Genomic DNA, 17197 nt, shown 5'->3' with positions numbered 1-17197 from the left:
ATGGAGGGTGTCCCTGGCTTATGGGTCTGTGCAGCTGCTCTGGAGCTGCCCCTCCACTATGGGAGCTGCTCATTGCCTGGAGCTGGAGGTCCCAGCTGCAAAACCGAGGTCCAGGTTCACCCCCAGTGCCGACAGCATCCAGCCTGGCATGGGGTGTAGCCGTGCCTTGGAGCCCTGCTGTCCTCTGCGCTTTGCTACCAGTAACTGCCCTTGAGCAAGCCCTGCACTGGAGCCTTTGTGTTTTAGGAAGCAATTTAAAATCAATGTTAATCTTGTAGTTTGAGAGCCTCGCCTGCAGTGTGAGATGTTTGGAGAACTGCAGAACAGCTTAAAATGCAATTTAAAGTAGTGCTGGCTGGCAACAGAGGAGCAACTAAAAATACCCTGCTGATACTTTTTAAAACAAAGTGAAAGGGAGATGGGAAGAGGCAAAAAGGTAGGGTTAAAAAATAAATAAAAGCTGAACTGCATCTTGTGCTTATTAGTGTTCTTCAACCATTTACGTTTCCCCACCCCATCTCCTGAGACTGCTGGGAGAGAGGATGGCTGAGCTCATTTTACCTAGAGAGTGATGGCTTGTGGCAGGACTTGTGGGTCTGTCCCTATGTCCTATAGAGAACATCTGATGTCTGGGGTGTGTTTGGGGGTAAGGGAGTAAGAACAGCGGGGAGGGGGGCAGGGGAAGCAGCCCTGAGCTCTCCCTTGCAGTAGGGAAACTCTGGTCTGTGTAATATAAGTGTCTGTATTGCTCAGCTTCCTGCCTTTTCTTATTTGTATGGAAACATGGAACGAACGTGTTAGGGTGGAGATGGAGCTGCTGTAAGCTGCAGTTACAGCATTCCTTTGGGTGGTGGGGCAGGGGGAGCTGCTTGGCATGGAGAAGCAGCAGGAGCCCCTTCTACAGGCTCAGCTTAGGGTCCGGCAGCTGAAGGGCTGCCCCAAAGGAGGGAGCAAGACCCCAGACCCAGTGGGGCTGGTATGGGGACAGCCGGACGGCACCCTCGCTCTGTGCAGCAGGGGAAGCAGAGGACCTTGGCTGGAGGCTGAGGTTTGCTCAGAACCGCTTTAACCATCCTCCTCTGTGAATCCTAATGCAGCATTACCCTCCCTGAGGGGCATCATCCTGCAGAAGGAAAGCAAAGGTACGGCTCTTGAGGCCACTGGCAGCACCGGAGAGCGGAGTCCGAGGATGTGGCTTTGCTGTGGCTGTCCTGGAGCAGTGTGGGCTGAGAGGTACCTGGATGTAGGGGTGGCATGGTGCTTGCAGGAGCGATTTTATGGGGCCAAATAGGGTTGCTTCCCATCTGCTGGTGCTGTTATGGTGCTGTCCTCAGCTCTCACTTTGAGCTGGGGAATTTATGCAGTACGTTGGTTCTCCTGCTGCAGTGTCTCACCCCTGAGCAGCACCAGCGTGAGGGGCTGTACGAAAGCTGAGGGAGGGTCTCTCCAGCTTGCGGCAGGGTTGTGATCGCTGCTATCACATCACTCTGTTAGCAGAGCCCTGGGGCGGCTCCTGCCTGGCTTGGTCATGGCACACAGCTGCCAGCCCTGTGGTGCTGGAGCCAGCTGTGCAGGGTGGAGTGGAGCCTGATGGGCTTTCGCTGCCCATCGATGCTGTGAGAGGGAGTGAAAACATCCCTGAGGCTGCACATTTGCCGTTGATTGCACAGCAGTGGATGAGGGGATGGATAAATCCAGGGGGTAGATGATATAGCAGGCAGGAGGGACATAATTTACTTTACCAGCCAGTGACTTAAGGCTGCTTAATTTGGCTGATTACCAGGGAGCCACTTTGTTGCCAGCCGTTGCCAGCGGCTCAGCAGCAGATCGATGGTGCAGCTGGAGCTGTACCAAAGCATCCGCTTCACTGGCAGCCCCCAAGCTGCTTTGTGTACTCCTCCAGGTACAAATTTCTGCTGCTGGCGTGACAGCTCTCTGTGTGGCTGCATGTGCTTTTTGTGTTGGGCGCTGGCTGAACAAGGCGTTATTTTCTCTGTATAACTAAAATGAACACATCCGTAGCAGTTCAATGGTGAATGTGGGTGGGTTGCTGGAGGCAGCAGCTGGTTGGGTGCCCATCCTGCTGAGCGGGTGCCTTCGAGGGGTGCAGTCACCTAGCGGGACCTCATCCATCCCAGGAGCAGCTTCCTCCAGGGTGGGGGCTGATGGGATGGAGGCAGGAGTTGGCCATCGGTGCCAGCCTGAGCCTGGCCTTGGGCTTTCTTGTCATCAGTTAGTGCTGGGTCTCTGGACTGTGATTGTAATGGATTTTATGTCAGGGTTAGCTGGAGACCTTGGCTAGTTGGCTCTTTGGTCTTTTGATCTGCTTGAATCGAAATCAATAGTGAAAGTAAATAGAGGATCATGGGAGGAGAACAGCGAAGGGCTGGTGCTTTGCTCCCTGGGCATCGGGGAGATGCTGGTGTGGGTGCCCTCCTGGGAGGATGAGGTCCCCCATACAGCCTCAGGTACCAGCCACTCAGAGAACCTTACCGATTGCACCATGGTGGGGATTCTCCAGCTTCTTCTGAAGAGATCCTCAAGAGTATGTTGCCCTTTTGAGGCGGTTAAGTAGCCTGGAATTGTCCTTTGAAGGAAAAAAAACAAAGCAAAGCAAATGATGCTTTAGACTGAAATGAATTCAGCTGATATTTTCGATGGACATAAGTAATATCTTACCATCTCTGAGCAAATTCCCTTCTTGTACTGGAGCGTTCAGCTCTTGTAAGACAGCCAGGCAGGGATACGACTTATATCTGAGAAGGAGGAGGGGGGAATCAACAACAAATCGTCCGTGTTATCAACAGCGGAGATCTATCTTGGAAATGCATTTTAAATATCAGGGCATGTTTCAGCACTGTTCACACCAACGTGGGTCAAGGCCGTGCCTCGAACTGCCCCCAGGAGATGAGATCTTGCGGCTGGTGTGTTAGCAAGGCTTTTGCTGCCATTGAAACCAGATTAGGTTTCGGGTGGAAAAGCTTCCTGTAAGCAGCCAAGGCAAGATGCCACCTCTGCACCCATGGGGTGGCACCAGGGTTCTGGGAGGAGAACACATGGTATGAGTGCTGTTGTGCAGCTCAAACACCATTTGCCCTGTCTGTCTCTCATCTCCTCAGCACAAAGCCAGTGCTGAGCAGGGTGAGACTCCCTGAGCAAGATGGGGCCGAGTGACCTGAGAACCAGGAGCTGTCAACTGGGTCCAGAACCTATGCAGGGCAGAGCTTTGAATTGCTGGCTAAAGGGAACGTGCCTTCAAAATGCATTCTTTTTTTCCCCAAGGAGTTTCAGCCCCATTTGAAAACCTCAGCCCAAGTGTCCCAGAGCCACACACAAACCTGTGTGATGGGGTGACACCCTGCAAGCTCCCTCTGTGCTTGTGAGTACTGGGAGGAGATGCCTCCCGGTGTCAGCGATGGTGGGGTGGCATGGGGAGGATGCTCAGGATCTCAAAGCAGAACGCCTGAGCATGGTAGTTCCTTTCCATCTGCTCCTTCCTGTGGTACAACCTGGGCCTTGCAAGTTCCACTTCACCTCATCTCCACGGCTCCAGCCTCACACCAGTTTTGCCATGACAGTGCTGGAGATACTCTGAAATGCTGCGCACTCAGTCTGCACGGTTGTCTTCAAGGCATCTGGCATTGAACTTCATCCTTGCATCCAGGGCGGTCTGCACACTCAGCAAAACTTGCCCACGTGTCCATCCCGGCTCCTGTTCTTGGAGGATTTGGTGGGCAGGTAACGGCAGGGCATGGGACACCTGCCCAGGGATGTATTCACTCTTAAGAAAGTCTTTTAAAGACAAGTGTATCACTAGGGAATTCCCCAAGGTTTCCACCTATCCAAATTTAAGCAGATTGGCTGTTGACTACTCCCCTGGTTTTACGAAGACACTATTTCTTCCACGAGACTTCACCCTTAGGGGATGCTTTCTTTTTTTTCCCCTGATTTCATCCAATTATTTAGCTCTGTGCTCTTCTGAAGCACCATAAATAATTCTCCTCCTTGTGCTGTGTTTACCAGCATGTCTCATGAAATCCAGTAAGATATGATTGATTGCAATCATTATTTCCTAGTGCTGCTATGAAAACCTCTGTCAGGTTCAGTGATTGCCTTTAAAGAGTGGCTGCCACTCAGGAAAACTGTCAAAAATCTGTCATACTTTAGCAAACTCCAATTAATCCATCGAGCAGTTTTACTTGGTTTTCTTTCCCATCATTGCTGATTATCAAGGGTAATTAGAATATTTCTCCTTTGTAATTAGTGGCTTGCTTGTTTTTTTTTTTTTAATTTTAAAAAAATAAGTGTTTTGCAGGACTGTTTTGTTGAGTTTTCATGCTATTGAATCATAGAATCATGGAATGGTTTGGGTTGGAAGGGACCTCAAAGCCCATCCAGTTCCACCCCCTGCCACCGGCAGGGACACCTTCCACTGGATCAGGGCCTCGGAGCCCCATCCAACCTGGCTTGGAACCCCTCCAGAGATGGGGCAGCCACCACTGCTCTGGGCAACCTGGGCCAGGGCCTCCCCACCCTCACAGCAAAACATTTCTCCCTAAGATCTCATCTCAATCTCCCCTCTTTCAGTTTAAAACCATTCCCCCTTGTCCTATCCCTGCCCTTCCTGATCCAGAGCCCCTCCCCAGCTTTCCTGGAGCCCCTTTCGGTACTGGAAGCTGCTCTGAGGTCTCCCTGGAGCCTTCTCCTTCTGCGGGACTGCACAACCCCAGCTCTCAGCCTGCCCTCCCACCCGAGGTGCTCCAGCCCTCAGATGATCTTCGTGGCTTCCTCTGGACTCACTTGGGTTTGGGTTTTTCCTGTCTGCCTGCAGTGCTGTTTGCAAGTCTCTCATGGATCTTCATCATCCCTGGCTTAAGGGGAGAAGCGAGGGGTTCCAGCCAGGCTCGCCTCCATCCTCTGAATCCCCGTTGCTGGCACGCGCTGTCAGGCAGCCGAGCAGCCGTTCAGTGGATGTCTGGGTCTCTGCTTCAGGTTAACAAATTAATCCTGGCTCTTGCATTTTTAAAAGAGTCGCTTCAGCACTTTTCCTCCTTTCTTTTGGTTTTAATGAGACACACTTTCCAAGAGATGTAATAATCATTGCCAAAAATGTCAAATCGTTCTTGTTATCCTCCTTAAGCTTCTGGAACAACAACAACAACAACAACAACAAAGACCAAGAACAGAAAAAGAGAGTTGTTGATGAGGAAAGGTTTCAACTTTATCTCCAAGAGCCAGGGGAGGGCTTGGGGGGTGATGTGCCCCATGGCAGCGCTGCTTTCTGGCAGGGAGCCCAAAACCAGAACCCACTGAAGGCTGAGATTTTTTTTTTTTTTTATTATTACTATTTTTACGTAGGATTTGCACCATTTTTTAATTTCTTTGTTGGAGAAGGACTATCTCTCATCACTGTTGACAGTGAAGCTCAGAGCTTTGCTGTTGAAAAGCATTCTGGAATCACTTGAAACCAGCTGGGAAGTTGGATGGTGGCACAGGAGGGAAAGTCTTGGGGAAGCCAGCAGAAGAGCCAGGGGTGGCCAGGCTGGTGCTGGGGGCTCAGCTGCCGCCTTCTCTGGGCGCCAGGGGCAAATGGTTTCATTCCCTGTTGGGAATTTTTCGTCCCTCCTCAGCAGTTTGAGAGCTGATCTGTCTTGTCAGCCACCTTTCTACAGTGACAACTCAGAGCAGGCATCCTGGGCTGGATTCCCTGGGGTGTGGCTGTAGCCCAAGCATCAGGACATCTGCTCCTATTCAAGTGTGAGATGATCCTTGGGGAGCTTTGCCCAGGTAGTGGGGACATGGCACTGAGCACCCCTGGGTGCCCAGCAAGGGCGTCAGCTCACAGCTGCCCGCTGTAAACATGAGCTGTGTGTAGCTCATGTTTCCCTTGGTCTCCTGCCCAGAGCAGGATTTGACTCCATTAGAGGGGCTGGAGAAGCTCCCATGACCCATCCCAAACTCCTCAGAAAATGACTTTTCCCAGGTCTCTTCTGCAGGGATGAGTTCTGTACGTGTGTCTGGGTTTTAATCAGGGGCCAGAGCTGTTTCTGTGCCCGGATTTTGTGAGTAGCCATTTAAATTTCAAATGAGATGCGCCACTAAACAGGCCTTCAAAATTAAATGAATGCAGCCTGGCTATAAGTTGGGGCGACAGCCCAGCCCTGAGAGGCAAAGGCAGCAGCCGCCCTCAGTCATCTCCGTTGCCTTCCCAGACGTGATCCTTGCACCTTCCCTGTGAACCAGCACAACCTAACCCCTTCAGAAACAAGCTGGGGCACAAATCCTTGGACGAGAGGTACCACTCTGTCTGTGGAGAGGTGGTGGTTGTGGTTTAAGTCCTTCTGGACAGATGTAGGGGTTGTATTGGATACTTTCCCTGACCTCCAAATCCACCCACCAGCACAGGAATATGCATGGTGTCTCTCTCTCTCTCTCAAAAACTGAGTTCAAGGTCTAAGCTTTGATCCAGTGGCAGTGCTGGGGTGTTGGAGCAGCAGCAGATCTTAAGCAGAAATCCCCGTTCTGGGAGCAGTCAGTCCTGGAAGCCACCTGAGGTAGGCTGATGGAAGATGCTGTGAACACAGCTGCAGTGGGAATGTCACCGGACTGGGCTCAGTCCCAGGAGTGAAAGTGAGGAAATAAACTATACAGGTTTTCTGACTTAAGCCATTTTAGTGCTTTTCTATTTCCTTGGCCATGTCTTGGCTCAGTTTGCTCAACTGGGTTTTGAGAGGTCCCTCTACAAACGGAGCACCAGGATCCAAGTTTCCCCTTTTTTTCTCCCGTAGAATCTTTAGTTGGAGAGCTCTGACCTTAATGGGACAGGCTGCGACTCGTGTCCCACCCATGACATTGGGAGACCTCCTGGTGGAATGGACAAATGTGGCTCCTGCCGTCCCAGACCCAACCGGGGCTGCACAGGATTTCGGGCAGTCGCTGATTCAAGAAGTCACTGACTTCTTGCCATGGGATTGTAGGGAGTGTTTGAGGAAGAGCCTGATTTCAACCCCCGTGTGTGGGTTTTGTTTTGTTTTGTTAATTTTTGAGAAATTGCTTTGTCTCTCCATTTTTCTTCTGTTTTGCTAGATAGTGTCAAGAAAACTAATGTGTTGCTGATAATCTCAGCCAAGCATGGGAGACATCCCTTGGCGAGATCTGGCTGGCCTGGTGTCAGCTTCTTGGAAGGGTTCAGAGTTGGCTTGTAACTGTGTGTTCACATGCCGTGCGGTCCAACAGTGACGCGATGGGATGCTCCTCTCCACCCAACCACTGGGGCTGTGCTGGGTGGCCCGGGCAAGGCACCAGCACAGCCACCCTCTGGCTTTGCAAGGCCCCGTTTGCATCTCTTTGGTGGTTCATGAGGTGTCCATAAGTCCCCCATAGCCTCCTGGGGTGTTCCGGCAACCGACTCACCTTCCTGGTGCCCGCCTGCCCATCTCCTGCTGCTCCCTAAAATTAAACACGTGCTGCCTCTTGAAAAGCCCATATGAGTGGAATGGTGGAGATAAGCTAAAAGGGAGAAGTTCAGGGGATTATGCACTGATTAATTTATTACTAACGTGAAATGAGCTGTGCTGAGACGAAACAGGAGCTTTATTTTCTGTTTCCTGGCTTTGGGCTCAAGGCTGCCTGTCGCTAGACAGCCGATCAAACTGGGAGCCGCACCCTGTAGCAATTTTGGGTAGATAAGAAATTCTTCTCTGCAACAGGAAAACACAGGGCTACGGGGAGGATACGTTGGGCGAGGACCTCTTTGCCCCATTTTTGATGCTTTTCCTAAGCGTCCCCTGCAGGCTGCTGTCAAAGTCAGGATGCTGGGCTAGGCGGATCTTGCAGAGTGAAAAATAGAAATGACAAATCCAAAGGCTGTTCGGTTAGTGTTTGACAGTAAAGGTTGGTTTACCTATAATCACTCAGGACAGGCTGGATGTCCGTGACGGAGTCAGGAGGCTTATGCCTGGCAGGGCAGGTGAGAAAGATGGATCTAAGGCTGGTGTAATTGCTGGCTATAGGGAGCTGTAGCATCCCAGCTGGATTTGAGCACAAACAGGGATTATTAACCCGTGCTTGGGCAGGACAGTGGGGTCTGTTGGCAGAGCCAGGGAGGAGATATTGGGACAGCAGGGAGCCAAAGTGGTCCATAAACCACTGAGCCCATTAGTGGGGCTGGGGAGTGCCGGACTGTGGGCAGCTTTGGGGCTGAAGCTGTGGGGAGGGGGATTTTCTGAGTCTAACAGGGTAGCCCCCAGCCCGTGACTGTGTCTTGTCTTGCTCTTTGTGTGCCTGCAGTGATGGGCGCGCTGGAGTCCCGAGGGTGCTGCGGCGAAATGAGCGACATGCTGGAGATGCTGGTGAAGAGGATGGACATCCTGGCCAGGCTGGAGAATAGCACTGACTTCCACAAAGGGGATGAAGCGCGATTCCCTCTGGACAGGTCAGTTGGTCGCTCTGATGCCTCATGCAGACCTTGTGGAGCTGCACCAGGCTCAGGGGCTTGGCAGGAGCAAAGAACCCCGATGTACTCAGCAGTCTCAGGCTGAGCTGCTGTGTGGGGTTGGTGGAGCCCACCAAGACATGGGGCTTGGGCAGATCTTTTGCAGTCTGGTTGCTTGCCATTTCTGTAACCCTTTTCTTTTGGGATTTCAGAAATTACAGTGATTTGGGGGGTTTCCTGTAGCACCCATCCCAGCTGCTAGTGTTGCAGAATGTGGGGGTGTCTCCTCACCGCTGTGCTGTGGTGGTGCTGGAGGCACTCATTGATGGCTGGAGCAGTACCTGGTGCATGGGCTGTGCTCCCTTTGCCATTAAATCCCAGAGCAAGCTCAGGCTGCATTGTTTGTGCCCAGATTCCTGTGGTAGCTGTGGAGATGATTATTGTTTAAAATCCAGGGCGGATATGTTCTGCTGTGCAGTTGAGCAAGGCTTAAAATGAAATAGGAGCAAACTGCTGGTTCCCAAAAATGTGGTGCTGTTCAGGGCTGGTGTCCTGGCTCCTGGGATGCACACACTGCAGCTGTCCCAGCCAGCAGCGCAAGAGATGCTGTCAGACCTTCCCCTCACGACATGCTGATTTGCCAAAGAGACATTTCCTTTGCTTTCAGAGTCTTTAAACATCTAGTAATACTAACTAGGCTGTCACACTGAGGCCTGTGAAAAGGGTAGCTAAAGGGACTTGAATCTAGAGGGGCAGAGATGAAAAAACCAAGGGGCAGCGTGTGGGACGAGCTTTGCGGGGCAAATAAAACATCAGCATAGATTTTGCTCAGGTGGTGTGTGAGTAGGGGGTGACAGGGATGTGACATGCAATGAGCTGCTCTGCCCTGTGCCGTGCCACCAGAGCTGGTGCAGGAGCTGCGGTGCATCCTGGCTGCTCCAGTCTCCCGTTCCCACCTCTGCCTCCTGCCGTGGCTGTGCTGGACACCTGGCAGGGTTCCTGTGCCTCCCCGTTTCCATTTCTCTCCCTCTCTTTCCTTATGAGTCTCTTTTGTGCATATAATGGAAAATAGAGTAAGTGAGCCTGTAATTAAAGGCTGTGCTGTGCGCACACAAGAATTAAAGCTGCACGGGCAGCCTCAGAGTGCATGCTCTTACCTTTTAAGTAACATAATTTCAACCACTGAAAATATTAATTTACCTCGGTATGGCAGGGGCTGGGATTTTGTCATTACGAGGCTGCTGGTACCCAGGCGTATGAGGAGGGCAGCAGTAATCCCAGAGAGCAATGGACAGGACTATTACAGCGGTGACTGCGAGGTACTCACTTGCTTTGATGATTTTCTTGCCAATCTAGTGTTTAAAAGAACCAGTAATTCCAGTGATGGTAATTTCTGTACACTAGCACCAAGAGATAACACTTAAAAGCATTTCCATGAACTGGCAGCCACTGCAGGTGGAGATCTTGCTTTCCGATCTGCGGTACAGCTGCTGACTCTAGGGCCGTGCTTGGAGAGACCAGAAAGGATGGGAGCCTATGGACCCAGCACATCAACACGGCCTTGAGTTTGGTGGGTGTGCTGGGGATGGGCTTGAGTGGCTGAGATTACAGATGTCTTAATTTATCAGGAATAGAAAATCAGGACAAATAATTTATCACCTTGCTACTTATAAACTACCCATAAGTGCATTCAAGTCCCTTCACTTGGTCCTGCAACAAAACATCTGTGTTGTCTCTATGTTTTCACCTAGACTCTGAAGATCAGGTTTTGGTCATGGGCAGAGCATCTTCAGGTGAAGCAACTAATCGGTTGGGGGGTTCTTGTAGATGAGTTTTTGCTGTGATGGTCTGTAATGAAGCACTAACAGCTTCTGCAAACACTCATGAAGCATTTCCTTAGTGCTCCCCTCTTTCCCTGCAGCCCCTGGGTTTGGCTGAGGTCTATGGTCAGAGGAAATGCATTGGAAGTGTTAGTTGTGCTGGATCTCAGCAGGTTTGAGCAGTTCCGTCTCTGCTGCTATACATGTTCCCTTATCTGTAGTGACCTTTCTTGGCTTGCTCTGGTCCCTGCCCTCCTTTGCAGGGTGCAGAACCAATACACCCCGTCTGCTGCCGGTTGTAGGCTAACTGTGCTGCTCTGATGGATGCTCTCCAGACCTGTGTGGAGCATCCTGAGAGGAATTGAATAGTAGCTGGTGCAAAACCTGGGCTGAGACCACATATTGCTGGGGAGAGATGTGCTGAGGTTCCCATCTCTTCTGGGATAACTGGCTGCAGCTCCTGGGGACTCCATGTGCCAAGCCGAAACAGGCATCACCAACTGCACCGGGACTAAGCGGTGTCTCCTGAACCTAGATAAGCCCTGTGGCTGCAGAGATGCCATGGTTTTGTTCATTATTAGGATTCTGGTACTCTACCAAGGGCTTGTTTCCACTTTCCCTCCCTTTCTCTGTGTCTTTGATCAGCAGTGACCGACTTGAAGCTGTCAGCAAGAGATAATATTATTAAAGGGTGCTAATTTCAAAGGGATTTTATTCTTTAAAGTGTCTCTGGTTAGCACGGTGGCCGCCTTCCTCTCCTTCCCTGTTCAGCAAAGCTGCAAGCATGGACCTTGCAGTTGTGCCTGTGCAAAAGTGGATTAATTCTTGTTTTTACAAAGCGCTCTCCTCCTTAATGCTGGATCTCTGATGAAATCTGGAGCCCCAATGAAGAGAAAGGAAATGAAGGCTTCGTTGGGAATATGGAAGGCTTTATGGAGTAGCCTGAGCGCTGTTCCCCTCCAGCAGCACTCCAGTGGAGGGCAGGACTGCCTTTTCCCCTTGGAAAGTGCAAGGGGGAATTTATATATATGGGATATAATTAATGACCTGCTTTGGAAAGCCTCACAGCTGCCAGGGCAGGCAGCTTTGTGTGCCTGGAAGTTGCTCCAAGGTCTTTCTTGGTCTGTAGGTGCTGTCTGATTGAATACTCTCCAGGTGCCTCCATATGTCGCCCACCGGCCTCTCGCAGTGCTTTAGATAACCCCATGTCCAACGTCCTCCTTAGAAGAGCTGCCCAGGGGTTTTGTGGGATGTCATGCTGGGGTAAGGAGATGCAGGCTGCACCTGTGAAGCAGCCTGCTGTGCCCCAGGGCTCTGCTGCATCCCTCCTCCAGCCCTGCCTGGCTCCCCGCTGCCTGCATCCTGCCGGTGCTGGGGAGGTAAGCGATGGTTTCCCCACCGTGGTTGAGCAGCCTCCCAGTAGGCTGCAGAAAAATCAATACTGCTGTTAATCGAATGCAACTCTCATAAATCATCAGAGGGGAAGGAAATTAGAAGTAATTATGGAAGCCTCCTGGAGAGCTATTACTGGCAAAGGAAATGTTATAATAGTTTGCAGGGGAAGTGTTGTCCCTCACTGGAAAAAGCTGGGAGGGAGGAAGAGTCTCTGGAGTGGCTGACTAAAGCCAGCACCATAACCTAACAGGGCTGGGCTTGGAGAAGCATTTCTGCAGAGGCCTGGGCTGCCCCTGACCTACCCTATGCCCGTAGGGAGGTGGCAGAGGGGAAGACTGGGGTCTGCAGCACTGGCATCCGCAGTTGTCCCTCTCCCCACTGTAGTGGTTGGCCTGCAAAGGGTGTTATTTGCTAACAACTGATTAATCTTCAGCTTAATTACTGCCAAGGCTCGGTTAATTTCCACACACTTTAAGTTTTGTTCTTGTAATCATTACATGACTCCATATTCCCCCAGTAATTAAAAGCCTCACAATATGACACTAAACGGGTGATGTTCCTGCAATCCTGCCAGCCTGGCTCTATTAATTCCCTGAATTGTTGCCATTGATAAGCTGGCTTTAGTGAAATTGCTCCCTGATGCTACAGTCCCCTGCAGTTGTGGACCGCTCTGGGCACCTTCTTGGCACACTGCAGGGCTCAGCAAGGGCATCTGCAAGGTGAGGGTAGTGGGCAGAGCCCTGAAGCAGCTGTGAGGAAGGTAAGCTCCTTCTGCGATCCAGCCCAGCTCTGCTGGGTGGTTGTTTGGGTGAGCAAAGCTCGGTCCTGGGAGCAGCATCAGGGGTGCGGCTGGCAGGAGAGCCCTGCAGCCAGCACCATGGGAGTTTTCCTCCCGGTGCTTCTCCTTCTCCTGGGTCCCATGAGTTTGTTTCTTCCTGCAGAGGCAATGAGTTGTTTCTTGCCAGCTCCTGAGGGCAGCCTGGTCCTGGATGCTATTGGTGTATAGCTTGGAGGAGATGGGCACAGCACATGGGGTTGTGAGGACCCCTTCACTTCTGGGGTCCTCATCAGGGTCAGGGGAGGCAATGCATGGGGAAGATTCCATACCTGGCAGCTGAGGTAAATTGCTTTTCCCCTCTAAGCAAAGAGCGCAGGTGGCTGTGTGCCTGTAGCGGGGTGGCAAGGGGAGCAGGATCCGCCACATGTGCCCCATGTTGCTCAAGGAGCTCTGGGCTTGTCAGGACATACCTGCAGCTGGAGGTTGATGGGCATCATCGCCAGCGCGGCAGGAAGTGAAGGTGCCCATGTGTGCCCAGGTCCCACACACCCACCCCCTCCTGCTCCCAGGCTTGTACCTCCTCTAGCACCCTCCAGCTCAATTTGCTTAACCTAATTCTGCAATAGGCTTTGCTTTCTGTTTATTTTGTTGCCTTTTCAGCCTGAAACATTGATATGCCGGGAGTTGCTTATCATAGGGCTTTGCAAATGAGTCTTCTTGATGCATTAGTACGTGGAGGCAAAGCGCTGTTGCTGGTTGTTGTTTGTGCCAGGCCTATTTGTGTCAACTGGGACGGTGAGCCCAGGGGCTTCAGAGCAGTGCTGAGGGCTGGCAGGGGTGCAGTGGGGGTGGGCAGGAGTGTGGCACTGGCGTGCCTTTACCCTATGAGGAAAATCAGATCCCATTAACCCACCGTCGGAGGTCCCTGATTTCCGAGTAGCTGGGAGCAAGCAGTCCCATCCAGATGGGCTCGGGGGCTTTGCAGCTGGGGGGCAGGGACATGATGGGGGGGGGGGGGTATCTGGGAGGCTGCAGCGCTGACTGGTGGAAGCACAGGCTGCCAAAATAACCCTCCCAAAATGAAGTGCCGTGAAACTCACCCCAGCTGGCAAGGCAAAATGTGAGACTGAGGGCTCCAGAAAAGCCCAGGCTTATGAGAGGATCTCACCCAGGTGATCCCCTGCCCTGGGGATTGTGGTCAAACTGGGTATTTTGGTCTAACTTTTGGGCAGGTCCCTCTCAATCGTGACTGCTGAGGCTGATGGTGTCTCTGCAGCTCACCAAAGGCGCTTGCTTGCCGCCCGTGTTAGCTACTCAAGCATGTAGCGAATAGATCCGATTATTCCCCATCAAATGAAGATTAACATACATCAAAGTGACTGATCCCGTAACCCTCCTGTCCAATCAACCCTTCGTGTTCACATAAACTAAAAACCTGGCTGCTGCCCGAGCTGTGTGCTCAGCTCATTGCTGCTCTGGGAGTCAGGAGAAAAGCAAAGGTTTGATACCGCTTGTGGGTCCGGCTTGGTGTTCTGCTTGAGAAGGGAGCTCAGAGCACCTTTATAGCATCTCCCTAAAATATTACCAATTAACAATCTTGGTTGACTTTTCTGGTAGTTCTCCCCATGCTGGTGAGGTGCTGGCTTTGATTGGAGAAAAGTTGAATTTCATCATTTTTGATGCAACTTTATTATTGCCAGCCCCTTCAAATGGCAAGTGTCCCTCCCCGGGGTGGCAGCGACAGGGTCTTGGGTTATGCGCAAGGGTCAGTTCCTCTGAGTGTGTTTGTGTGAGAGTCTTCACCCAACAGTAGACTGAAATTAAGATAAATGGAAGTAATTTGGTGTGTTTGAATGCCTAGTATGTATTATGTGGATTTATTACATAACTTGGAGGATTCGGGTAGGGCTCTGCCCTGGAATCATCCCATAATTTGCTTCGGATGAGTTACTGAGGAAACGTTCCCCTCCTGAAACACATTCCACTGGGAATATTTGGCCCCAAGGTGGAAATCCAGATGAGTGCTGACACAGCCAGTGTGAACTCAGGTCTTTATTCAAGTGTTCATGGAAAGGAGACCAAGCTGTTTGTCTCAGCCCTGAGATGTAGTGGAAAAGATTGCCTTGTACAGAGGTCCCAGGAATTACATTGGAAGCGTACACTGTTCTGTCATCTTTTTAAATACTCTAATTTCTTGTAAAACTTTTGTTCAGTTGACTGATCTGCCTGTGAAGCATAAACCCACTTAGCACAGTGTGTGAGCTTTCTCATACCTGGCTCTTGGGGACGTTGCAAAGCTGGGTTCAGCATCCTTGCCCTTGTTTGATGCCAGAAAAGGCACCAACGAGCTGAACAACCTGGCAGAGCAAAGCGGCCAGTCCCGTGCCTCAGCCCCCACTACTTCTTTTCCTCCTAATGTTGATATAAATTTCTGCCAAGCTGAGAGCAACCAGAGCTTTGAGCTTTGCCTGCTTCTTGGGGGTCTGAGCCTTTCCCAAGTGAAGCAGAGCACGGGACCCTCCTCTTGCTCCCCATCACAACTCCCTGCATGTTGCCCCCCACCCCACGGACCACCAGCTCAAACCAAGCCAAGGTTGCTTATCCAAGTTTAGGGTAATAGCTCCAGCACTGGATTTATGAGGATTAAAATGAGGATTACAAGTCACAAACACAAAATGAGCAGCTGAGCTTGATGAGCAGGGCACCCCCTGGTCCCCCCTGCCTCTCCACTACACTCCGCATTGGGAAACCTCGGGGTTGGGGGACTATGACCGGATTTTAGGGGAGAGCATCATCTGCATGATAATCCCCTTATTTCCCCCTGTTGCTGGTGCTTTCTCTTGGCCCCGCAGGGCAGCCTTAGCTCCTAGCCTTCAGTTGCAGCCACTTCTTCAGTGAGGGTGCAGAGATGAGTGCAAGGGCAATGGATCCTCCGAAAAGGTTTTGCCTTCAGCATCGATGAGTTATACATTGGATACTCTATGCCAGAGGAGCAAAGCTTGTGATTGCTCCATCTTCTTGGAGATTGAAATTGTCATTTTTAGTTATCCAGCATGTGGATGAAGGCTTTTCCCCGCATCCCAAGGGAGCCCTTGCCTTTCCTTGGCTTGTCCAAGGCTGTTGGCTGACTGAGCTCATTCCACCTGGGTGGATGGAATGGGGTCTCAGCCCATGGGATGACCTGCTGGAGGTGCCTTAGAGTTCATTTTTATGGAGCTACCCCAGCTCTTTCAATGGGCAGAAGCACCATCGAATACTGCAGGAGGAGCCAGGAGAATGGGAAAGGCACTTTCCCCCTTGCCTGGAAGGGTTATCCGTTAGTGCCACCTCCAGAATTTTGGCTTCCTGTCTTGGAGAGTGAGGCTGTTGTGTGAGTGGATGTTATGGGGTGATTTGTGTCCCCAGAGCAGAGTAGAAGTGCACCAGCCCTGGCTCCTGGGAACCCATCACAGCTGCTTTCTGCTCTGCCTTGGGTCTTTGGGCAAAACCGATATCTTTAAAGAGGCAAGTGGCAGCACGACATCATAATGAGCAAGTTGAAATCCTTTGGTAAGACTGCTCTCTGGGAATGTTGCATTTGTTGATGTATTATCTTCAAAACATCTGCTTTTCCTCCATCTCTCTTGGTCTTCCCAAAGTCACTGCTCTCACGCAGTTAATAGCAAGAAATATCGGATGAGCAAGCAAATATGTTTAGAGCTTGGTATTATGAAAGACAACACGCAAACAGCGAGAGAGATTATCTTTTTATAATGACATTTTTATAAAAGGCAATAAAAATACAGTAAAGGGATAAAACAGCCTGAATCTGAGCTGCTGCTGGGGTTGGGGGCAAGAGACAAAGTGAAAGAAACCAAATTAATGCAAGAAAAACTAAAGGAAAAGTCAACCTCCTGGCTACATTATATGGCAAATGATCTGCCAGTGGGGAAAGATACATCTTAATAGCAGCTTTTGAAATGAGATGGATACTATATACAGTGCATTATATGGCACAAGCGTGATCTGAATCTTAATGAACATGGGGAAGTAATAAATCTGAAAATAATAAAGACAAAAATCAATATTGATGGTTAGAAGTAAAAGTACTGTATTTGCTGTAGTAAACGGTTTTAAGGTCCCAGGGAAAAATTTTGTTCTAGAAAACCCAGAGTAATTTACTATAGTTTCAATATCTGGCAGAGCCCCAGCACATTTTGGTGGCATTTATATTGTCACTATAGAAAAATTTAAGAAGCAACAAGGGAGAAGAAGGCCCATTGCTGCTCCCTGGGCAGTGGTAGTGCTGGAAATGAATTCTTTCCACTGGGCAGGCAGAGGCCGCACGGGCATCCTGGCTCATATGGAAACACACAGTGGGGTGTTCCCCTTCTGCTTAGCTGTCACTGAGCACAATAAGCCTCTTGCCTTGTCCTTCACGATGTCTCCAGTTACTAAGAATAAGGCATCAAATTCTGACGAGCTACAGCAAAACTTTTTGTGCTTGTTGTTTAAATGGCTTATTTTCTTGTCTTCTGCCCAGGTGTCAAATCACTGTAATGATAGGTGATGTTACTTATGCTAACATTCTTGTCATCTCTGTAATACGTTAAACGAAATTTGCTGCTCGAGTGATAGCCTTGTTGCCCAGCAGATCCAAACCCCGAGGCGGCTCACTCGGTGCTGCCCTTATCAGGGCTGACACTGAGGCCCATCAGTGCTCCTGGTGAGGGACCGTGGCTCTTCGCTCCAATCCCTCGCTCAAAGTCATGGTGATTTGGAGGAAACTAG

The 17197-nt window shown here is 50.7% G+C and overlaps 1 protein-coding gene across 1 annotated transcript in view; it reads left to right on the top strand.

Moving 5' to 3' along the window:
* MGAT5B (alpha-1,6-mannosylglycoprotein 6-beta-N-acetylglucosaminyltransferase B) overlaps positions 1-17197 on the top strand; it is a 62322-nt gene that overhangs the window by 10455 nt on the left and 34670 nt on the right. The window contains 1 exon segment of the mRNA XM_054083479.1: positions 8290-8434. Within this exon segment, the coding sequence (XP_053939454.1) occupies positions 8290-8434 (145 nt within the window).

This window comes from Cuculus canorus, chromosome 18, assembly GCF_017976375.1.
Source record: "Cuculus canorus isolate bCucCan1 chromosome 18, bCucCan1.pri, whole genome shotgun sequence".
NCBI classification, from domain to species: Eukaryota; Metazoa; Chordata; class Aves; order Cuculiformes; family Cuculidae; genus Cuculus; species Cuculus canorus.
Note: the sequence above shows the minus strand (reverse complement) of the source record. Positions and strands in the feature narration are given on the sequence as shown.